The 24,899-nt window shown below is 45.9% G+C and overlaps 1 protein-coding gene across 16 annotated transcripts in view; it reads left to right on the top strand.

Moving 5' to 3' along the window:
- Positions 1-24,899, top strand: part of LOC121292797 (coiled-coil domain-containing protein 9-like) — a 272,485-nt gene that overhangs the window by 225,848 nt on the left and 21,738 nt on the right. For 14 of the 16 annotated variants that reach the window (XM_041215198.1, XM_041215205.1, XM_041215202.1 and 11 more), the window contains 2 exons: positions 1,862-2,768; positions 12,661-12,758. In XM_041215198.1, the coding sequence (XP_041071132.1) occupies positions 1,862-2,768; positions 12,661-12,758 (1,005 nt within the window). The remainder of the gene's footprint in view (positions 1-1,861; positions 2,769-12,660; positions 12,759-24,899) is intronic. The other 2 variants (XM_041215199.1, XM_041215201.1) reach the window with 2 other exon arrangements.

Below are 24,899 nucleotides of genomic sequence, written 5' to 3'. Positions count from 1 at the left end.
AGTTACTCACCACAGCATTTGCAGTCTCTGACTTGCTCTTGCACAGTATTTACATGGCTACTCCAGTTCAGTTTCTGATCAATGATAACCCTCCCCCCAACACCCTCCCCAGGATGTTAATGGTGAGTAATTCAGCAATGGTAATGCTGTTGAACATCAAGGCAAGATGTTTAGATTCTCTCTTGTTGGAGATGGCCATTGCCTGGTGTGGTGCGAATGTTACTTACCAATTATCAGCCCGAGCCTGAATGTCTTCCAGCCTTTCTGCATGTGGGACTGTCCAACTTCTGTATCTGAGGAATTGTAACTGAAAAGCTGTGAACACTGCGCATCATCAGTGAACATCCCCACTTCTTACCTTATATTGAAGGGAAGGTCATTGATAAAGCTGCTGAAGGTGGTTAGACCTAGGACACTACCCTGAAAAACTCATGGGGCTGAAATGATTGGCCCCCAACCATCACAGCCATTGTCCTTTGTTTTTTTTCTTCTTCATTCACGGGATGTGGGCTTCACTGGCTGGGCCAGCATTAATTGCCCATCCTTAGTTGCCCTTGAGAAGGTCATAGTGAGCTGCCTTCTTGAGCCTCTGTAGTCCTTGTGTTGTAGGTACAACCACAGTGCTGTTAGGAAGGGAGTTCCAGAATTTTGACCCAGTGACAGTGAGGGAACAGTGATATATTTCCAAGACAGAATGTTGAGTGACTTGGAAGGGAACTTCCATGTGGTGGTATTCCCATCTATCTGCTTCCCTTGTCCTTCTAGATGGTAGTGGTCGTGGGTTTGGAAGGTGCTGTCTAAGGAGCCTGCAGCCTACCATCTTGTAAATGGTACACACTGCTGCCACTGTGAGGTGGAGGGATTGAATCTTTGTTAACGTTGTGCCAATCAAGCAGGCTGCTTTGTCCTGGATGGTGTCAAGCTTCTTGTGTTGTGGGAGCTGCACTCATCAGGCAAGAGGGGAGTAATGCATCACACTCCTGACTTGTGCCTATAGATGGTGGACAAGCTGTGGGGAGTCAGGAGGTGAGTTATCTGTCACAGGATTCCTAGCGTCTGACTTGCACTTGTAGCCACAGTATTTATATGGCTAGTCCAGTTCAGTTTCTGGTAAATGGTAACCCCCTGGATGTTGATAGTGGGGGATTCAGTGATGGTAATGCCATTGAACATGAAGGGGCGATGGTTGAATTCTCTCTTGTTGGAGATGGTCATTGCCTGACACTTGTGTGGCGCAAGTGTTGCTTGTCATTTATCATCCCAAGCCTGGATATTGTCCAGGTCTTACTGCATTTGGATATGGACTGCTTCAGTATCTGAGGAGTTGTGAATGGTGCTGAGCATTGTGCAATCATCAGCGAACATCCCCACTTCTGACCTTATGTTGGAAGGAAGGTCATTGATGAAGCAACTGAAGATGGTTTGGCCGAGGACACCATCCTGAGGAAATCCTGCAGTGATGTCCTGGAGCTGGGATGACTGACCTCCAACAACCACAACCATCTTCCTTTGTGCTAAGTATGACACCAACCAGCATGAATATTTGACAAGCCTGCTTCCAAATTACCTCCTACAGGTGTTCCTGCCCTATCTGATTTCACAGAAGTCAACATAGCAGCAGCCGATGCATCACTGCCAGATGTTGCTAAAACAGGTACACCCAGTGCAGTTTGTGACTTGCCCTTTGCTGAGTCAGCAACTGTTTTGTACTGCAGAGATAAGCATCCTTAAGATATTTCAAAAGTCACCTTTTGAATATGTATGTTTTGAGGATAGCAATGCATTGTTAGTATTGGTGATTGTGAACATGTTAACAAAATCTAGTCCTAATATCAGTTTATATTTGTGCTCTCATTTAAAGTGGGTGGAGACAGTCACAGAAGAACATAAGAAGCAAAAGGTAAATGAAGATGAAGAATTGTGGAGGAATGCTGATTTAGATGTGGTCATGTTTGATTGGCAGGAAGCTGAAGAAGGCATTGATGACTGGATGAATGGCGAATGGGAAGCCGTTGAGATACGTGACCCCCAGGCAAGCTCCTTCGATCATAAGGAAGTTCATAGAGCTCTGGTGGATGCTGAAGGGACTGTAAGCAAGCCAAGACCTTGTAGCAGTAAGTTGGGCAATCTGTCATTGGCCAAGGAGTTGATGCAGATCAGCCCTATATTGCGCCATAATATTTCAGACAAAACTAATTCTGATTCCTCTTCAGAAAATGGGGTTTCAGGTCATGCTGTTCTCTCAGGGAGTGATGTGCAGGACTTTGAAGAGTCAGGAAATGTGCTAAAATATTGTTCATCTTCAGACACATGTAAACTGAGTAAATCAGTATTGGCTGCCTTCAATGAGATATCGAACCAACTCAGTGCTACAGAGGATCATTTACCATTAGAAGACAAAAATCCGCTTGGACTTGAGTTGTCTGATTGTCCTAACATTCTGGATGATAATTCTGCAGCACTGGAGAAAAATGTATCAGTTGCTGTTTGTGATGAAGAAAGGAAGAAATGTTATTCAGCTGTTGATATTGCAACCAAAGGTTTGGCAAAGGGCATGAAATTTCAGGATCGGTTTGCAGAGGAAGCTACTGGGAAGTTGCAGTCAGCACTCATAACGGAGAGTGCGGAAACTTTGCAGAGTGAACAGGAAACCAGTGCCCCTGCTTGCAAAGTTGGAAATGGTTATTCTGGGCTTCATCCAGAGAAGTATCAAGAGGAACTGTCTGAAGAAAACCTAAGAAATGACATTGATTTTAAGGATGGTGAAGGTATGCCTTTTTAACATTTTGACCACTGTAAAGCTATTTATTCCAATGTCTCGGTTTTATTTTGAACATTTTACATGCAAAGGTGCTCTGTTTATCCTGCATATTATATTTGGTTTACCATTTTGGCCAATGATATTTATTGAAACATTTGGTTCTTTTTTGTGAGAGAAACTCGAAAACTTTGTAAAACTTAAAACTACATTTGGTCAGCTTGTTGCACAGGCAATTAAACATATTGAAATAGTGTTTCAACTTTGGGCACAATCAGGAAATTATACATAAATTGTGCTTGATGTCTATTTTTCTGAAGTAAAGTTATGCTTCAAGTTTCTGCCCAAAATCATTTGCCTAATCTCAAACCTAACACCTTCCATGAACAGTGCAATCCATCATATAATAGGAGGTAATTGTTTATTTTTTTCTTTGCATAAAAAGTGAGGGACGACAGAGGCATGACATCTGTGGCATGGCAGCCCAGGGTTTAGTGGTCCTGCCTTTGAGATGATGCTGGAGGTGGTTAGAGATAATTGAGCAATCTTGTTCCCGGAGAGATATAGGAGAAAGCCAGCCAGCCAGATCCAACAGTCTTGTCTCGAGTTGGTAGAGCAAATGAGCAGCCTCAGCATTGTGAGAAGGATCTGGTGCAGTGTTGTAAGGTTCAATGACCACCTTCATTCTGGCAAGTGTGACACCCAGATATCAGGCCACCAGGTCTGTAGACGTGCCAGCTGAGCTGCCTAAGGGATCATGAAACTCCTAATCATGGAAGAAATGTGCGCCCAGGATACTGACCTGTAAGCAAGGCGCAAAGCCCTAGTGCTATTGAGGAGTTGGCAGCACTGATAAATGCAGCATCTCACTTAAAAGAGCTGCTTGAATTGTTGAGACTGACCAGCATTGTCTTATCTTTGTCCTTGCAGGAGAAGAGGGTGCACAGTGCCAAAGAGGGAAGGGAAGGATGAGTGCCCAGTTCACCATTCTTACTAGAATTGGGGAGGCAGCCCTTGACAAGGGTAATTCACATGAAAAGTGGGCGATGGAGCGATGGGAAAACCTGTCTGTAGATGTAGTGGATGGAATTTACATCTCCCATGCACCAGAGTGCCAAAGCTTCAGCTGCAATGGGAAACCTTGTGGAGGAGGGAGCATGTCAGTGCTGCAGCAACATCACTGGGGTCCTTAGAGAAGCCACAGAGCCAGCACCATGACACCCTCTCCCAGCACAAATATACTGTCATCAGTGGGTCCTTGAGAATGATTAGAAAGGGTGGCACAGGATGAAGAACATGTCTGAAATGAGCAGGAGGATGTGAGGGAGGCAGCTGTGGACAGTTCATCCTTTGGTGGAATGAAGGAAAAGCACAGCCATGCTCAGTGGGCCCTCATCCTGTTACAATCCTTGGCCAGACCCCGGGACGTGGGGAGAGGTCCAGTTAGGGACCAGTAACGTTTTGTTTAAAGTGGTAAAAGATTGAAATTCAAGACACCTCCTTTTAGAATAAAACCACAAGATCCACGAATTTTGAACGAACAAAAATAAAATTTACTATACAAGTTCAGAAAGATAAAGTGATTTATCTTATACATTAACATTCAGTGTAAGTATGAGGTACACATGAATTAACAGGCAAACTATGGTCGAACACACCACACTACAGAATAAATGACAGATGCAACCAAAGACAGATTCGATGGATTTCTCAAGAAATCATCCAGACATTGGTCCTGCTAAGTCAACCAATCTTACTGAAACTTGGTCTTTCGCACGAGGGTTTCCAATCTCCACCTTTGAAGATCTTGCCTTTGAATATACTCCAAACGTGTCTCCCACTCAAACGGCTTTAACAATGGCCCACTTTGCAGAGTTTTTTTTATTCATCTTGGGACATGGGCATCGCTGACTAGGCCTGCATATATTACCCATCCATAATTGCCCTTGAGGAGATGGTGGTGAGTTGCTGCCTTGAACTGCTGCAGTCCATGTAGTGTAGGTACACCCACAGTGCTGTTAGGGAGGGAGTTCCAGGATTTTGACCCAGCGACAGTGAAGGAGCAGTAATATATTTCCAAGTCAGGATGGTGAGTGGTTTGGAGGGGAAATTCCAGGTGTTCGTATTCCCTTGTGCCAACTGCCCTTGTCCTTCTAGATGGCATTATTTGTGGTTTTGGAAAGTGCCGTCGAAGAAGGCTTGGTGAGATTCTGCAGTGCATCTTGTAGATGGTACACACTGCTGCTACTGTGCGTTGATCATGGAGGGAGTGGATGTTTATGTATGGGATGCCAGTCGAATGGTCTGCTTTGTCCTGGATGGTGTCAAGCTTCTTGAGTGTTGTTGGAGCTGCACTCATCCAGGCAAGTGGAGAGTATTGCAACATGCTCCTGACTTGTGCCCTGTAGATGGTAGATAGGGTTTAAGGAGTCAGGATGTGAGTTACTCGGCATTGGATTCCTAGCCTCTGACCTGCTCTTGTAGCCACAGTATTTATATGGTGAGTCTAGCTCAGTTTCTGGTCAATAGTATCCCGCAGGTTGTTGATAGTGGGAGATTCAGTGATGGTAATGCCATTGAATGTCAAGGGGTGATGGTTAGATTCTCCCTTGTTAGAGATGGTCATTGCCTGGCATTGACAATGGAGAGCTTTGCCCCTGATTCCCATTGACTCTAGTTTTGCCAGGGCTCCTTGAAGGCACACTCGGCCAAATGCTGCCTTGATGTCAAGGGCAGTCACTCTCACCTCACCTTTGGAGTTCACCTCTTTTGTCCATGCTTGAACCAAGGCTGTAATGAGGTTAGGAGCTGAGTGGCCCTGACAGAAGCCAAACTGAGCATCAGAGCAGGTTATTGCTAAACAGCTGCTGTCTTGATAGCACTATCGATGACCCCTTCCATTACTTTACTGGTGACGGAGAGTATACTGCAGGGCGGTAATTGACCGGGTTGGATTTGTCCTGCTTTTTGTGGACAGGATGTACCCCACCCATTTCCCCTGACTTCAGTAACATGACAAGTGTAACTATCTTCCATAAGGGAAGTAAATCGTGCTCTGGAAACTATTGAGGTATTTCCCTATTGTCCATAGCAGGAAAAGTCCTGACATGCATTCTCCTGAATTGCCTACTTCCTGTGGCTGAGGAAATCCTCTTGGAGATAGCATGGCTTTAGATCTTCCAGAGGAACCTCTGACATGGTCTTTGTTGCCAGACAAATCCAAGAAAATTGTCAAGAACAACACCAGCAACTCTTCATTGCTTCCATCGACCAAACCAAAGCATTTGACTCCATAAACTGTGTTGCCCAGTGGATTGTGCTCCAAAGGTTTGGATGTCCAAGAAGTGTCATCACATTCCTGCAATTCTTCATGATGATACGACTGCAACTGTCTTGAGTGGGAGATCTGAAACAGGCGACTTCAAAATACAGACTGGGATCAAGAACGGCTGTGTGACAGCCCCCAGTATTTACAATCTACCTGACAGTGGCTATTCACTTCATCAAAGATCAACTGCCCTCTGGCGTCCGTATTAAATACCGCCCAAATGGAAAACTCTTTAACCTCAGTCCTGTCTGTGCCAAATTAAACTGACCAACCATAAACATACATGAGCTACAGTTAGCAGACAACTACAGTGTCTTTTCCCACTCTACAACAGATTTGCAAGCCACTCTCGATCTCTTCAATTCTGCATACGAGAGATTCTACCTGTCCTTGAAGGTTTCTGAAACAAAACTCACATCAGCCAAATATATTAAAGAAGACACTCTGGAATATGTTGAGCACTTCCCATACCTTGACGGCCATCTTTCTCAAAAGGAGGAGCTCTAACATTGGATCAGCTGTGCCAGCTCAGCCTTCTACAAAGTATGGCAGCTAGTGTTTTACAACAAAGCAAGTCAACAAAGGTCCTAGTGTGCAGAGCAGTTGTTGCCACCACACAATCTGGCGTGTAACTTGGGCAGTGTATCAATGGCACGTAAGAGTGCTAGCAAAATTCCGTCAGCAGTGCCTCTTCCACATCCTCTGAATTCAGTTGAAGGACCATCGAACCAACTCTTTCCTCCTTGAAGCCAGCTCCAAAAACATTCAGGCAAAACTCCTGCAAAATTAATTTTAATGGACTGGACACTGTCCGGATAGCTGAAAAGCATTTCCCTCACCAGGTCCTGTTTTCTCAACTCTCAAATAACCAACGTTCCAGAGGAGAAGATAGAAAATGCTTCAAAGTCATGCTGAAGCTCCCTTGAAGGCAACAGCATTGACATTGACTGGGATGAGCTTGCCACCAATTTTTCAAAATGGTGACAATTTGTTCATCGATGTGCAATACACTTTGCCTCACCATTAAGACATTGTGACTTAGAGCAGCAGCAGAGAAGGGAAGAAAAGGAAGCAAATCCTGCAATCTGGATCCTACTACCTTGTGGGACATTCTTCCCCATGTGCCCAAAGATCTATGGGTCAAGAACTGGCCTATTCCGTCACATGAAGACCCATGGCAGAAATTCATGACCCTGAGTAGATGTCATCCTCAAATCGAAAGACAGCCAACAATCTCTGGACTTGACTTATCCAAGACACCTGACTGGTCTCCTGCATTCTACCCTCAGTAAACTTGAGCTCATCCAAAACACTGCTGCCTGTTAACTCGCATCAAGTCCCATTCCCCTATCACCCTGGTGCTAGCTGACTTAGATTGGCTTCTGGTCAAGTAATGTCTTGATTTTAAAATTCTCATCCTTATTTTCAAATCCCTCCATGGTCTTGCCCCCCTTCCCAACTCTGTAATTTCCTCTTGCCCCATCACCCTCTGAGATAACTGTGGTTACCTAATTTTGGCCCTTTAAATGTGCCCGATTTTAATCGCTCTACCATTGGTGGCCATACCTTACCTGCAGTTACCTAGAGCCGAAGTTCTGGAATTTCCTTCCTAAACCTTTCCGTCTCTCTACCTTGCTTTCCTCTTTTAAGGCACTCCTTAAAACCTACTACTTTGATCAAACCTTTCAGTTATCTGACCTAATATTTCCTTTTGAGGTCCAGTATCATACTTTGTTGTCTCCTTTTGAGGTCCAGTATCATACTTTGTTTTGTAATGCTTATGTGAAGCATGTCAGATTATTTTATTACATTTAAAGGTGATATATATTGGTGGGCATTAACTAGGGATATACTTCTATTCCCAGAAGTAGGAATAGACCAAAACTAGGGTCGTTGGATTAGGAAGTACATGCTTGCAATGTGTTTCTCTGTTAATAATGCTTAGAAAAGTGTTCAGATTTGCTCCCGTTCTAACCTTCAGCACCTGGCTTTCTGGATTATAACACCTTGCAGTTCCACGCATTCCTTTCTCTCCAGCCATAGAAACAGAAAATGCTGGAAATAGTCATCAGGCCTGGCAGCATCTCTGGAGAGGGAAACAGAGGGAACATTTCAGTTTGATTGCATTCATCAGAGCATGCCTTTATCTCCATCTGTCTCGTTAAATTTCCAGCTTAAATGCAGTGATGTTACAAAATACTTCTTTTATAATATTTTTATACTTTCTCCATCTTCACACAGCATCATCCTATTGCCGTCATACAACCAGCCCGCAGTCACCCTCAAATATTATCATTCCATCTTGAATACACATTTCACCTTCACGGAAAGAATGCCACTTGCATGGAGAATCAGACATGACAGGCCACTGTGTACATGCTCGCCCAAACTAATGGACTGCACACTCAAGACGCCACCGCTTCTAATCCTTTGCCTTCATCCCCTCAGACAGAGCCACTCATGCAGTCTCGTGCCCCTACACAGGTATAGGTGCGACAGATTTTGGCAGAAGCTTCACGGGCTCCAAAACCCAGAGGACTCGTCATGGGCATCTCAGTTGCCAAAACAGGGGAACGAGCAGCCTGCTTCCAGCTCAGCTGAAACTGCAGAGTTGTACTACATAGGAGTAAGAGGAAGCAGATGAGAAAGACGTATTAGTTGCGTAGGGGATTTTCTTGGGTGCTTATGCTAATGGTTTTGGAGTTATTGTGATGTTTATTTCAACAAGTGAAAGGCTTTATTGGATCTCCTCATGGTCATGGCCTCAAGTTTGTTGCATCCCCCATATACCCTGGACAATATCCTTCAGGCAAATGGCACAATCAGTCTTTATAAGGAGGAACGGGTGTGAATGTTCTCGCCACAGATGCTGTTAGACCTGCTGAGTTTTTCTAGCATTTTCTGTTTTTGTTTCAGATTTCCAGCATCTGCAGTATTTTGCTTTTATACAAGGGGCGTGAATGCAATGGATGGCTAGTTGACTGTAGGAGTGAGGTGTGTCTTCAGGTATAGGGGCGTAGGATTTCTGATGGCACTGTCAGGTGGCCTCACGTGCAAAGGTTAAGAGAAGTGCCTTGTTTGGGTCCATGAGCTTCTCTGGTAGCAAAGTTGTGGCTGCAAGCACCATGACCACATTTGGCTCCCCTTCCTTGGAGAAGGAGCCAGTCATTCTGCATGTAGCTCCAGTCCACCCCGCAACAAGATGCTGTAAAAAGGCACAGCAGATCACAACTGTTCTTTGACACCCTAGGTAGGTCATACCGAAGGGTGCTTCCAAATCTGTCTAGACACCTGAGCTGCATCTTGAGCAATCCAATGTCCTCCTGTTTGCATCTCTCCTCTGGCTCACTGATACGCTTCCCTCAAGGAGTCAACAGCCACATCTTCAGATGGTAGCCCTTGTCTCCCAGAAACCAGGCTATATGGAGGAGAAACAACAATCCAGGAGATGTGACTGCCAAAGAATGAATGGGACACGGCAGCTCCCTGGATATCTATTACAGACATGCACATTCACCTCCTGGTGGTCACAGACTAGCTGGACATTGACATTAGTGGAATCTCTTGCACTTCATGAAAATCCTGACTGACCTGAGGCCATTGTAATTGCCACATGTGTATAGTCAATGACTCTGTCAGTGGGAACTCAACCACTGCAGTGAAGCCGACCGCCCTCTGGGTTTGGCTAGTCTCATCCTGGGCAATGTTCACATAATTGGCAACCTTGGAAAACGAAGTATTGGTGACATGGATGTTACAAGAATGGGCAGCAGATTGAGATCCACAACATGTGGAAATGCTTCCAGTAGATTTCTCGAAGGTGCCAGAGGTGAAGAAATTCAGGACTGTAAGAGCATGATGGCTATTGACAATGTGTGGTCACCTGGTCCTTTTGGAAGGTGGTCTTGTTCCAGGATGCTTCATATGTCAGCAATGACCTATTGCGTAAGCCTGAGCCGCCTCAGATACTGTTGCTGTATCACATTGAAAAGGCTCACCCTCTGCCTATAGACCCTGTGCTGAGTGTATTTCCTCCTTTCCACTAGAGCTCTCTGATCATCCCCTTCGTTCTGCAGAGCGGCATATGACTGTGGAGAAGGCAGCTACTGCAGGTGTTGCTGTTTTTGCTGCTGCTGGTGCCCTTTCTGTTGTTGCAGCTAGTGCTGCTGCTGGTGTGGCTGTCCCAGTTCTTCCTCCTCAGAAGTTGAGATTACAGCTGTGTAAGTTTCTCTCATGCTGCAGTGAAGGCTGACCACAAGGAAGCTGAGGTGTCAGCGAGTATACTCCAAGGCACTAGAATGTAACTAAAAAGTTGAAATTGGTGTTTTTAGGCTGTCAAAAATACTTCCTGCAAGCACTGTGGCTGACCACAAGTTTAATGATTTTGGTAGTTCCCATCGCATCAATTTCATTACACAATCACTCGCCTCACTGGCTTTTGAAATCAGAATATAGGGCCAAAGGTAATTACCCATTAAATATTTCAATTACTTAGCCAACAGCTGCACAGCAGTTTCCCACTGGCTTACAAGTCCACTTGGATCAAACTCAAAAGTGGATGTAATCATGTCAGGTTTCTGACCCAATGCCATTTTTGGGGAATTATCCTCACACCTGTGCCCACCTCCCTTTGGCAGTTAAAATTCAGCCCAAAAGCTCAAATTTGAAGAGCCTCCTCAGGCTGAAGCTTATCATCCTCACCAATTTGATGTAGGTTTGTGGGTAGTGACAGTTTAAGGGAAATTATTGTGAAACCTGTACTAAAGATCAAAGAAACTGTGTTTACTCTTGATGTAAATTGCACTTAAAATTCCGTGATCTTTTGTGCTGGTTCAGCCAATTTCACCTACTTTGTACTGGTAGTACTCAAACTTTCCCTCATATTATGAATCATTTTTAGTGAGGTTTGAAAGTTTGGTACTACATGTCATAATTTTTAAATGATTTTTTTTGTCCATTGGAAGTAGTTGGCCTGAAAACTTGCTTCCAATTTGATAACATTGATTTCTTAGAAGCTAGAGTTCTTCCAACATAGTGTTATGTGTTCAGTTAAACAGTTTTGCTCTCTAAAACACTGCACCGAACACACATGCGCATACATTATTCAAGAACCAACATGCTGTTTTTATTTCCAAGGAGTTCATTTATATTTTCTCTAATTTGTTGAATTATTAGCCATGTTGAAGGATCTAGTATTGCCCAAGCCTGTGGGAATATTTGCACCCAGGCTATTATTGTATGTTGCCTGCTAAAAGGTTCAAATCATTTATGGAATCTACTACAAAGGAAAATTAGAGATGAAATATCCAGCCCCTCAATGACATTAAATGCTTCCTTGTGGTTTTAGTAATGTAGGTAGCTACAATATGGGGTGCATTTTGCTCTTGGCATGTGAGATGGGCAAAGGCCAAGTTATAATTGAGATTCCGTTTTTGTGTTTGATTGCTAGGAATGATGCATTTTTTTTGTCCATCCCTGATGGTGGTATTTGGCCTTGTACTGTATTTACAACTGGGTAGCTTGCTAAGCCATTTCAGAGAGCATTCAGAGTCATCTGCATAATATGGGGCTGGATTAATGTGTAGGCCAAACTGGGTAATGGTGGCCAATTCCTTTCCCTGGTGGACAATAGCGAACTTGTTAGTTTTTCATTTTCATAGCTTCATCATAAAGTGGTTACAGCAAAGAGGTCATTCGAACCATGCCCGCTTCTCTGTAAGAGCTACTCAGGTAGTCCCAATCCTCTGTCTTTTTTCCGTAGCCTTGCAAAATTTTCCCTTCAAATAATTTGCCAGCCACCTCAAATCAGTATCCTCTGTTTCTCTACCCTTCGCCCAATGGAAATAGTTTCTATCTGCGCTGTCTGAACCCCTCATGATTCTGAACACCGCTATCAAATCTCCTCTTAACTTGTCAACTTCGCTTCTCTAAAGTGAACAGCTTCAGCTTCATCAATTTATCCTCATAATTAAAATCTCTCATCCCAGGAACCATTCTCGTAAATCTTTTCTGCACTCTCTACTGCCTTTGCATCCTTCCTAAATGCGGTGTCCAGAATTGGACACGATACTTCAGTTGAGGCCAAGCCCATGTTTTATAAAGGTTCACCATAATTTCCTTGCTTTTATACTCTATGCCTCTATTTATGATTTTCTGGTGCTAGCCTACAAATTAATAGATCTGTTGAATCCAATTTCATAACTTGTTAACTAATAAATTCTAATCAAGGACATCACAGTACAAGAACACCAGGGAACCTAAATTGCATTTAAATTTAGTACTTTGTACATGTTTTGTTTTATTTGCTACATAGGCCACTGGTCAGTAATTTCTAGAACATAAAACATATGATAAATTGCTCCATTTCATCAATACTTCCATGATAACCAACATAACAGAATATTGTGTATATTTTTAAATTCCCCTTCTGCCTAGACATATGACTCATTCTTCAGTGATCACATGAGACAGTTTTTCTATTAATGTTTGGACTGATTTGAGGCAGTAGGTTATTTTTAAAGGATATCAACCTCCTGTCTATTGTATATTTATGTGCAACTTTGTCTTTCTTCAGAGGCATCTGGCGATTCAGCCGTTGATTTGAAACCAAGCACAAAGATTTTACCCGATGCTGCCATTTTAGACATTACCAATACTATAATTGGGATGATGGTATGATTAAGCATAATTTTTTTTCCAGAGAATTGAATTAACTATAAATCCTAATTTATTGTTTAGTTTCTGTTTTTAATTTACTGATTAAATAAATACTGTAGTGTCACGCCTAGCTACAAGACTATTCGCCTTCAAAAACACAGGCGTTGAATTCTGGGGCTGAATTTTGTGTAGCAAAAGCAGGACTACCATAGTTCTGCTGGCACGTTAAATTCAGTGTGATGACAGCGGGTGATCCAAAATCAGGAGCGCCCCCCCCTGCCGTTTTTAAAACCCCATTAACCATCAATTAAGGTACTTCGGAGTGCAGTTGACTGGGATAAAATGTGCCCCACACCATAATGTGGTGGGTGCATGAGAAACATGGCCAATAGAAGTCTTTTTTTTCAGACTGCTGAAAGGGTGGAGATGAAGACTGCAAGAGTGACAATGCCTCACTTTAGCAGAAGAGACTGTTGAGACTTTTTGAAAATTGTGTTTTTCATATAAGTTTCATCTGATTCAAGGCAATTCCTCAGGGAAGGGTCCAAAAAAGAAGTCATCATTGAGCATTGTACCATTTGTGCTGTGAAATGCTGTCCTCTATGGGAATTGTACATTCTGCTGGAGGCACTTCCACCAGTGAGGAGGAGAAAGAGGAGGCCAGCTGGCAAGGGTCAAGTGCACCATGAGGTACAGAAAGGTGGGCAACCTGCTGCAGAGTGAGGGCTTTGGAGGGGAGGCTCTAGCAGCAGGCAGGCAGAGGTAGGTGGAGGCTCCACCCTGCTAATTAAGTGTACAGGGTCAGAATGTCTTACCTTCGCTCTGTCATCTGAAGGTGCCTCCGAAGACGTCATCTTTCAAGAGAATCTGTCATATCTCTCTGCAACATGCTTTCAGCTGAGATAGCCTCGAATTGTGTGGGTCACCACCCGATGTCTGACCTTAAAAGTAACAGTGGCATTGAATTTTTTCATCTCTGGCTCATTCCAGGCCGCACTTGGAGACCTCAGTGGGATCAACTCAGTGAAGTCCCCCAGCCTACAGCACATGTTTGTATTAAGGTCTTTACTGATGTCATGTTTATCAGTACATCAGGATATTTGCTTTACATCTGACAAGTGGCATGAGCCAGAGGCTTTGCAGCCATGGTTAGTTTCACATGGGTACAAGGGATAATTGATTGCATCCAAGTAGCCATAAACATACCAGAAAAACAGCTTGGGGCATTCATAAACTGAAAAGGATAACACTCAATAAATGTACAATCAAAGAGTTATGCAGCTGTGTGCATGTTAGCCAGGAAGCAGCTGCAATGTGTGCATCCTCAGACATTCAGGTACCGGGATGTTTACTACCCAGAAGCTTTGGGTGGCTGGCTGCTTGCTTGAAGACAAAGGCTACCCCTTAAAAACTGATGATGACTCCAGTGAAAAGTCCACTGAGCGTAGGTGCAACGATAGCCACCCAACGACCAGGACCATCAGTGAGTAGAAATGCCTGCATAGATCAGGTGGTGCTCTCCAGTATGCACCAACCAGTGTGTCTCATATGGTAGTCGTTTGCTGTGCATTGCACAACCTGGCCCTCCAGAGAGAGGAACCCCTGCCTGAGGAGGAATTAATGGAGACAGCCTGGTCTGATGTTGCACCTATGGGGATCAAAAATGAGTGTTAAGGGCACCTTCAACTTTTGAGATGAGTGAGCTGAGACGTGCTTCCTCACTGCAAACACTGAAACTCTTGGGAGATGTGAATGCGTTTGAACCTTGCACCGTTCAACATAGAGGCACACTTTCCTCCTCAATGTATGTCAGCCTTCAAAGTCACAAACCATCAATGCTACCTTCTTGCCAGCTTTCCAAGTTTCATGCATGGTCCCCTCCCCAGCCCCTTCAGAACTGCTTGTTGGAATTATAAAAATGCGCCCTTGGAATATCACTACTTCGGGCCCTTCCTCCTATCTCAGTTCAACCTTTGGCCCAGTTTTCAGCAACTGCAGGACCTCCTACTTGATGGATGTCAGTATAGCCAAGCTCGGTACGCCACCTCCAGTCCTGTTCCACACTCTTGCATTGCGCGTCATCTTCTGCAATTGAGGCGGCAATTTGTGATGATAATGCTGTTGTACCATTATGTATTTTGTCGTCTCACCTTTTTCTCAATGCCCTTTGCAAACAAACAGGTGTGGCATTAACCCCTGCTGTCTCCCCCCTCCCCCCCACCTCAATAACCCCTTTTGCCATGAAGAGTACCATGTTTGCATCATGCCACCTTACACACTTGGGCAACATAAAAGGCAATCCCATAATTGACCCTTCACATCACCCTTCAATATATGTCCACCTTTATAATGGTGACACAATCACCTTGCAGATCTCAAAAGGTCATTGAGCCTTTTGTGGCATTGCAGCCAGGTCCACTGGGTGACTTCAAACCTGCTAACCTCTGCTGTGACCTCCATCCAGCTGCTTTTTGTCTGGCCATCAGCAGGCATGAGGATCTCATGCCTGCCACCCACAGCCTGGAGGAGGACTCACAGGAATTGTTGTTGAACCTTGGTCTTTGATCTTTTGCCCTCCCCAGCTCCTGGCTCCATTCTCTTGGCTATCTGTGGAGAGACAAATGGCTGAGGTTAAATATCTGCCTACAGACTTGTAATTCATCTAGGGAATAGTTCAGCTGCACCCCAATGTTATTTATTCTCTGGCAAAGGCCCTGAACGCTTCCAAACTAGCAGAGTGGTTATACACATTTATAAACAAACTTTTACCGACTGCAATAGTTTGCTGAAATTCAAATTCTTCAGTCCAAAATTCTTAAACGACCAAGAATGCTTTCTGGTGAAGTTGCTACATTCCTGAGTCAGGGGTGCCTTTAAATGGATTGCCAGGACATCCTTCTGAAATTGACAACATTTCAGAATTGCTGAATTGCTAACACATTGGGCCTCCAACCCATCGCTTTTCACGTTTAAGTGCAATGTGTTAGGCTGCGCATGAGAAACCTCCATAGGAGAGATGGGTTGACAATTTAAATATTTAATAGCTTATTAAGGGCCATTTTAATGGGGTTTTGGGATTTAACTGAGAGTGTTCTGGTTTCCTTAGCTTCCTCGAACTCGCCGGCAAAAATATGGCAAGAGCATAGCGGCAATTGATGGGGCTGAAGAAATGGCAGTAGAAATTCTCAGAAGTATTGAAACCACTTATGCTCCCTTGCATAATTGTGTGAAATGCTTTGGGCCCAGCTCTTATTTTAAGAGTTTACTTTCACTTCCTTGCAGGATACTTGCATTAATTTACAGATGTTTACTAGTTTGGAGGTTACTTTCACTATTTGGATGGCTTGTACAGCTGATCACTATGCATTTGTGATATAACAGACCATCATGAGTACTCCTTATGCTATCTTGGCTTGCACCTAAGAAGAGTGCACCAGCAGCAGGAAGAGCACCAGCAATAATGCCAGCAACAGCCTGGTCCTTTCAGGCCTCCCAATCCTCAATAGACAGGGGATAAGCAGAGAGCTGCTGTTTTCACTAGATGGTATTCGCATGTGTAGGGTGTCCAGGCAAAAGATCAGCTTCCTGGACATGTCTGAATACTTAGGGCAGAATTTATTGTCCCATAGGTGAACCCAAATGGGAGTAAAATAGTGCATGATGACGCCAGGTGAGCGTCCGAACATCATTGAGCACTCGCGCGATATTTCGTTCGGCAGGCATGCCCAGGTGCCAGAGCGGTACCCACCATTAATTAAGTGGCCACTTAAGGGCCTTAACGGTCCAATTGACTGTGATGTTACCTTGGCCGTGCAATTTTCTGCGCGTTGCGAGGCAAAACAGTCAGGTGGCCAGCTGATATTTTCACAAACCTCATCCAAGGACAGGATAAAAAGGGTAAGCAGCATTGCCAGTGTGAATAGTGAGCCATTTTAGAGAGAGTTTGTAGTTGGTTGCTTAATGGTGCTTGACAGCTTCATCTGTGTTCGGGGCTTCATTCTTAGTATTTCCAGGCTTTGTTTCAGCACTCATTACTGTCCGCTGGCCCCAGGAGGATACAGACAGTGTGGCCCCTTCCAGATATCAGACAGCCTTCTCTTACCTTGGTAACGGGGATTGTGGTCTCTGCTGGAGGCATCTCCTCTGAGGAAGAGAGGGGCTGAAGAGAGAGGAGGCCTGGCGTCCCAGTGCAATTTCCAGGAAGGGACCTGTGGGAGGAGAGGCACAGACATAAGGGGCGCAGGGCCAGCAGGTAGTCCAAGGCAGAAGAGGCCTCAGAAGATGCCACAATCCTGCTGCCAGGGTTTATAGGCGGCAATGCAGCTACCTCAATATGTCTGAGGTGCAATGCCAAAGGAGGCTCCACCTCTTAAAGGAGAGCAATCCTCCGTTTACCAGATGATTGGGCATGAGATCAGCTCCAACTGAGTGGACACCCCATGCCAGTGGCCCTCATCTTCTATGCCTCCGACTCTTTCCAGTGCTTGGTGGGGGTCTGTGTGAAGTCTCCCAACCAGCTGTACACCCAGGAACAGAGGCAGAGAAGGGTTGCAATATGAGTCATGCCTCCACTAGGGTGGCGATAGTGAGGATTGGGCCGTTCAGGGGGAGCTACAATAACCCCCAGAGAGGTGTCACAGAGAGGTTGCATGCTACACTCTCCACAACCTGGCACTGGCAAGGGAAGACGCACTGGAGGAAGAGGATCTTGACCCAGCTACACAGGCCACAGATGAGCACGGTGAGGAGAACGCTGAGAGCCTGGAACCAGACCTCAGTAACCAGCAAGAAAGCAGGGACACCCAGGACGCCTTGATCCAATGTTCCTTCAGCAAGGTGCTAAAGATCAGCTTCAAACGCATGCCAAGGCTGCGTCCTCCATCCTGGATGTCTGAAAGGACACTTCCATTTGAACACAAAGAACACTCAGTATCTGTGCAATAAAGTTCAGAACCACCTACGTCCAGCATTACATACTGGCATTTCCCACACCAATGAAATAAAAAGGTAAAGCATATTCAGGCCATAACATCAAAAACACAATTTATCTCATTCTGACAATTCAATAATCTTTACAGATAAGTTTCTGGTATTCAACGTCGGACCAGCATAAAGTTAACAAAAATGAACATAAAATCACCTGTGACCTGTCCCTCTTGTGCTCATGGTGCCTTTAACTTGCGTTTGCGAGCGCTACTTCTAGGTGCTCCCCCCTTACTGGCATCGGCATTGGAGACAGCCTACTGACTCTGTTGTCTTGTTGGCCTTGATGAGAGGGAGCGGCCAGTCCGTCGCAGCCTCATCAGATGCCACGATCACTGGCGGAGGAGTAACTGCCGTCATCCCAAGCGCCCGGAGAGGAGCCCGCAGAGACGACAAGCAGCTCCAAGGCATCTTGCTCATACCTCGAAAGGATTAGGAGGCTAGCTTTGCTGGTCTGCGACCTTTCTATATTGTTGTGGGCAATCTTCTGAAACAACAGAGGAGCATTGATTAATCCATTCTGTACATGCAGCACCATTGAAGCCTGGCCAACTCCAACTGAGCAGTACCTGCAGGGCACTTCCGAGTCATGGCACTCAGTCCTAGCAGCCAGGGCTCACCCCCTTGGCAGCTCCGGCATCATTGACAGTTGGCACTCAGACTCTAGCACCCCTGAGTTCCACGGTGGGGGACAGTCAGACCTTAACATCTCTGCACACTGACCGATGCCAACATGGTACTCACCTTTCTTGAGCGCAGCAAGTTATTGAAGCACTTCCGGCACTGCCCCCAGGAACGCCACACCACGTCACAGCTGCTGGCCAGCGCTGTGACCAACTCCCATGCCCTTGTGGTAAGGTGCGGTAGCCTCCTCCCATCCCTGGGGACAGGCGTGTCCCTCCTGGCAGCTACCTCCTTCAGGAGGATGGCGATGCACTCATCAGAGAAGCAGGGGACCGAGTGCCTGCCCGACATCCCTACCCGACCTGCCATCCCGCCTGCCGTGTCCAACTGCACTCAAGTCCATCATGCCAGCTCAGGAAACACCCTCCATGGCAGCCTTTCAGGTGCTGCCTGGTCTGCTTTAAACTGGATGCCGGGTCGCCATTGGACCTGGCGGCTGACAGGCCCCCGTCCCTTCCCAGCCAGTGCAGAGCTGTGTTTCTTTTTTCGGCCTGCCAACGTGAAATTGCAGTCAGGACCTAATCACGGGCCAGGATCAGTTTTGCGGCTGCTCCTGGGCCCGACCACCACGCCCACCCGACGAAGGGAAAATCCTGCCCTTAGTGTCTCAGAGGCTCAGGTTCTCAAGTCAGGTTCTGCCAGACATTTACAGCCTGCTGGAAGAAGACCTGTTGCCAACTGTACCTGGAAGTCACGCTTCACCCTCCAGAGATCAGTCAGTAACATTTGCAGGATCTCACAGTTGACCACCCACAAATGCTGTACGCAGATGACTGATGTTATGGTTTCCAGCGCAGGTAAATATGTGCACTATGCCACATCCAATGCCAATCAGAATGAGTGCACACTTGAGTGTGCATCTTTGGCTGTCTTCCCATGACTGCAGGGCATTGTTGACTGGCACGTATGTGGCAATCCAGAAACTGCCATATCATCTAGAAGTGCTCATGAGCTATCAACATACAACAGGTATGCAACCACAAAAAGATGATCATGCAGGTGTGTGCAATATTCCCTTGGAACTGCCGGATGCTTTCGTCCTCTACTGGTCTATTCTCCCTAATGACCTCACACCTCAAAGCAGCCTTAACCAATTGGTTGAAAGGAGATAAAAGTTTGGCTTATGGCACCCATGAGGAACCCAACCAATGAAGCCCAGGAGTGCTACAATGCGTGCCATATCAGAGGAGAGTGTGAGGGCATGAGAGTCCCGTGCAGAGTCTCACTTAGATTTGGAGCTGCACTCTGGGCAAACAAGAATGAGTGACTCAATACCAAGCAATAAGTGAGAACAACAATCTTTATTAGACAACTATTAAACAACTGCTAATGGTTAAAAGAGAAGGAAGGAAAGATAACTTTATTAGAAAGAAAAGAAAAAAACACTTTTTAGAAGGACAACTTACATACTATATTACAAATACATACAGGAGCATACTATATTACAACTGGTAACCCCAAATTGGTCTGTTCATGACAGCTCCCCAAAATGGTAAAGATTTCCCTTTGGGTGGACACTCTGGCCAGTCACTCAGTTGACACCTGTCTACCTCTTGTAGTCTTGAGTGGTTGACTAATTCATTCTGGCAGCAGCCCCAAACGTTGGATGCTGTGCCCCTTTAAGTCCAATTTCTGACTCCATTCCAGCCTTTTAAGGCCTTCTCAAAATAAGAGTCTGGTAAACGTTAGTCATTATCAAATTCTCCTCGCAGGCATTGCAAGGTTTGCAGACTTTGCAGTATTCACATTTATGCATTTTTTGGTGTCTCCTATTTGCCATCAATCAGGTTACATATTATTCACCAATCAAATTCCATCTCCTGATTCCACACCATAGTTGATCACCTCATATGCAAGGTTATCCATTGTCCTGGCTTATAGTTCAAGGTTCATCAAATGCAGTAAGACACTGCTTGGACAACTTCTATTAGCAAATCTAGCCTGAAAAGGGAAAACAATGATATAGACGAACTATCAGCTGTGAATATGGCCAGCATGAAAAACAGTTGGGGAAAACAAGGCCACAGTTAATAATATCATTGATTACTATTGATTAGTTATTTGAATTAAAGCATAATTACACTTATTTTGTAGAGCAGAAATAAAATGAAAAAATATAAAATAGCAAAAATTAGTGGCTGCAGGCCTACGGGAGGCGGAGGAATGCCATATGGCCAGTGCACCAGAGGCGGCACACATTGCTGCCCAGTATGCCTGGGATATCCTTATAATAGCAAGATTCAGTTAGGTTCCACTAATGCACCCATCTGGCAGCCACATGCGAAACCCACTACCTCCCCACAACCCCACCGATTTCCCCAAATACAAAGCAGTTCTGCAATCAACTAAGCATCCCTTTTCCAGTCACCATATTGCTCAAGTTACCATCCACCACAAGTGAGAAAAACCATTGCTAGCAGCATGCAAAAATGGGCAAGGTAGCAAAATGAGGCAAACAAATAATATTACATGAGTCATTAGCAGCACGTTACCAATCAAACATTGCGTCACACACCCATGTGCAACTACAAATCTTTACTTATCATTTTCAGGGTGCAACGCCTGTGGCTTCAACAGAGGTAGAGGTGGGTTGTTCACATCACTATTTTGACTGCTGAGACGACATGTCCTATTGGTCTTGGAGTTGGTGAGGGCTCCACCAGAGACTGCTATACCCCCACCTGTGTAGACTAGGCTCAGCCATCTGGACACAAGGCAGCACCTGGGAGTACTGACTGAGGGGACAGGCAATGTGTCAGAATTGGATATGCTTTAGCAGAATCCCCACTTTCATATCCCCATTCACCATCATCGCTATCATGACACACCTGCACTTCCTCCTAGCAATTAGCTGGAGAGCACTTTACCACAGATCAGTGGTAGACTGAAGCTTCATCAATCTTGTTTAAGGTGGCATTCACAGTGTGCAAGCCATTGATGAAGGCCTGCATGTACTCATTTGATTGCAGCGTGGCCACTTGTTCCATGGACAAAGATTTTTACTCTTTCATGGGTATGGCTGGTGGAGGAAGGCCTGAAATCACGGTCCTCACAGACTTTGGAAAGAGAGTCATCCAGCTGGCCGGCGAAGATCTGGACCATCCCTGTGCTGATGGTGAGGTTGCCAGTGCTCTACCAAGTGAGAATCCAGCAATGCAACATCTATCAGACAGCCATGCTGTGAATGATGCCCTGTTTCATAGGCTACTGTTATGCAGGCATATCTGGGAAACAGCCAAGAGTGTCCACGACCCTGGTCCTCGATTCGAGCCCCATAGACAGCTCAGAAGAGGAATCTGCTGAAGCCCTCATTGAAAACCCGTCACAACGCCCACCCATGTCTTCCACCAGCGCTGAGAGACACACCTCGGTGGGACCAAGATTTAGAGTAGCCTCAGGTCACAATCTGGTGAGCACTGTCTGATCCACAGCAGGCAGCAGACTTCCCAGGTTTCCAGCATTCGGAGGACTGCTGGAGACCAGAAATCTGCTGAGTCCGAGTCAGATGATGAACCCCTGGACTCGGTCATACCTCAATCGCTTGAGCTGCAAGCTCGGGAACATCAGCAAGGGATGTCCACTGTGCTCTTCAGATTGCAAGGCACAATGGAGGAGTCCATTCACCTTCAGTCTGAGGTGATAGTGCTGGCATACCAATACACCGAGGTCAACACTGGTAGGCTGGTGCTGCCATGGAGGCCTTGGTCCAGAACATCAGTCCTGCACTGCTGCGTGAGCTGAACTCTATTGCTGACACCATAGTTGGTCTCCAACAGTGTCAACACGAGAGGAGTGCAGGGCAGCTCGATCTCATTCCAGATTCGCCTTCTCAAGGAGTCCACCAGGGGCCCTTGGGCACCGATAGGAGGAGGATCAGCCAATTGCAGCTGCTTCATCAATGACGTTCCTCCCATCATAAGGTCAGAAGTGGGGATGTTCGCTGATGATTGCACAATGTTCAGCATCATTCGTGACTCCTCAGATGCTGAAGCAGTCCGTGTCCAAATGCAGAAAGACCTGGACAATATCCAGGCTTGGGTTGACAAGTGGCAAGTAACATTCGTGACAAACAAGTGTCAAGCAATGACCATCTCCAAGAAGAGAGAATTCAACCATTGTCCCTTGATGTTCAATGACATTACCACCACTGAATCCCTAACTATCAACATCCTGGGGGTTTACCATTGACCAGAAACTGAACTGGACTATCCATATAAATACTGTGGCTACAAAAGCAGGAATCGTGTGACGAGTAACTCACCTCCTGACTCCCCAAAGCCTGTCCATCATCTACAAGGCACAAGTCAGGAATGTGATGGAATACTCCCACTTGCCTGGATGAGTGCAGCTCCCACAACACTCAAGAAGCTGGACACCATCCAGGACAAAACAGTCCGCTTGATTGACACCACATCCACAAACATTCACTCCCTCCATCACCGATGCAGCAGTGTGTACCATCTACAAGATGCACTGCAGGAATTCACCAAGGCTCCTTAGACAGCAACTTCCAAACCCACGACCACTGCCATCTAGAAGGACTAGGGCAGTTGATAGATGGGAACACCACCACATGGAAGTTCCCCTCCAAGTCACTCATCATCCTGACTTGGAAATATATCTCCATTCCTTCACTGTCGCTGGGTCAAAATCCTGGAACTCCCTAACAGCGCTGTGGGTGGACTGCAGCGGTTCAAGAAGGCAGCTCACCACCACCTTCTCAAGGGCAACTAGGGATGGGCAATAAATGCTGGCCCAGCTAGCGAAGCCCACATCCCGTGAATGAATAAAAAAAAGGATAAGCAGCTCAACACCCCGGGGCCATCCACCCAGGTGACTCTGGGAGTGTCTGGACCTCCAGAATCCCCTCTTCCTGTGACCCCAGCAGCATCAGCTCTGCCGGCAGAGGAGGGTGCCAGTGCCACAGAGCAGGACCCCAAAAGCCCTCCAGGTCTTGGTCCTTCAGAGGACACCCATCAAAGTCATCACAGGCTATAGCAATCAGCAGGCTGTCTCCACCTCTGCTGTGGATGTGGAGGAATACCAAGACAGGGTTAGGAAGGTAAAGAAAATGTAGTTTCACCATGTGGGCATGGGTGATAATCATTTGTACATAATGTTCCCTTTGTTAATAAACTCCCAAGAATGTCTCCTTGCCTATGGCTCCTTGTTCTGATGAGCAGTGTTCTTGTCACTCGGATGTGAAACCTTGATCCCTGCACGAGCTAAAGGCAGATGTCTCTGTCTTGGGCCTCTTCCCTGTGCTTTGTGTAACCTTCCTGCCAGCACAGAGTTCTGTTATTCTCTCCCTGTGTGTTCTCAGCACCTTTGAGGTGCGGCCCATCTCATCAGCATCTATGTCTGGTGACAGTGTGGTCCTGAAGGGTTCAGCTCACAAAGGATGCCATAGGATCAGGTGAAGTTATAGTTTCCCCGCTGCATCTCCATGATATGACTCTGTTCACAGAGCACAAGCATGCTGCCATCAGCCAGATAGAAGTCAGACATTCACATAAGCTATGTGAGGACCTATGTAGTCTGCGTTTCGTCATCATCCTCCCCGAGTGTAGGGACTATGAGCATCCGCTGTGTCTCCATGACAGGAGCTTTATCACAGAGGCTATGTCATCAGCCATATAAGAGTCAAATCCTATGTGAGGATCTGTGGTGTCTCCTCACTGCATGCCATCATCATCCTTCATGAATCTAGCAGCTATGAGGGCCTCCCATACGCACCTGCCTCATCTGGCCGTGCGATGGTCTCATCGCCGTCATTCTTGCCTTCGAGGACCTCCTCACTCTCATCAAAGGAGACGTACAGCTTCTCTATCTCCTCCTCAGACAGTTCCTCTCCCTGTTGCAGCACCAGGTTATGAAGGGCGCAGCAGGCGACGACGAGATGTGACACACTCTGTAGACTGTATTGCAGGGTCCCACCAGATTGGTCCAGGCACTGGAATCTTATTTTCAACATTCCGATGGTTTGCTTGACCAAGGTGTGAATTGCAGCATGAGCCTCGTACCTTCTCTCAGCTGCACTCTGAGATCACCACACAAGTGTCATCAGCCATGTCCTCTGTGGGTAACCCTCGTCCCTGAGGAACCAACCCTGCAGCCTCCGTAGACCCTGGAAGACATCAGGGATCTGAGACCTACTGAGAATGTCGGAGTCATAGACACTCCATGGGAACTGGGTGCAGGCTTCCATAATGCATTTATGGTGGTCACACACCAGCTGAACATTCAGTAAGTGAAAGCCCTTGCAGTTGGCTGCTTTTGCCACGAAGATCTGAGCACCATGTGAGTGTAGTTGATGGCACCCTGCACCTGTGGAAAGCCTGAGATCTGGGAAAATCTCAGCGCTCTTGTTTCCTGACTTTCCTGATCCTGGGCGAAATGCACAAAGTTCTGCGCCTTCATGAAGATGGCATCTGTGACCTCATGGATGCATTTGTACATGGAGGCTTGCAGTATCCCACAGAGGCCACC

Source organism: Carcharodon carcharias, chromosome 20, assembly GCF_017639515.1.
Source record: "Carcharodon carcharias isolate sCarCar2 chromosome 20, sCarCar2.pri, whole genome shotgun sequence".
NCBI classification, from domain to species: Eukaryota; Metazoa; Chordata; class Chondrichthyes; order Lamniformes; family Lamnidae; genus Carcharodon; species Carcharodon carcharias.
This window is presented reverse-complemented; position numbering and strand designations above follow the sequence as displayed.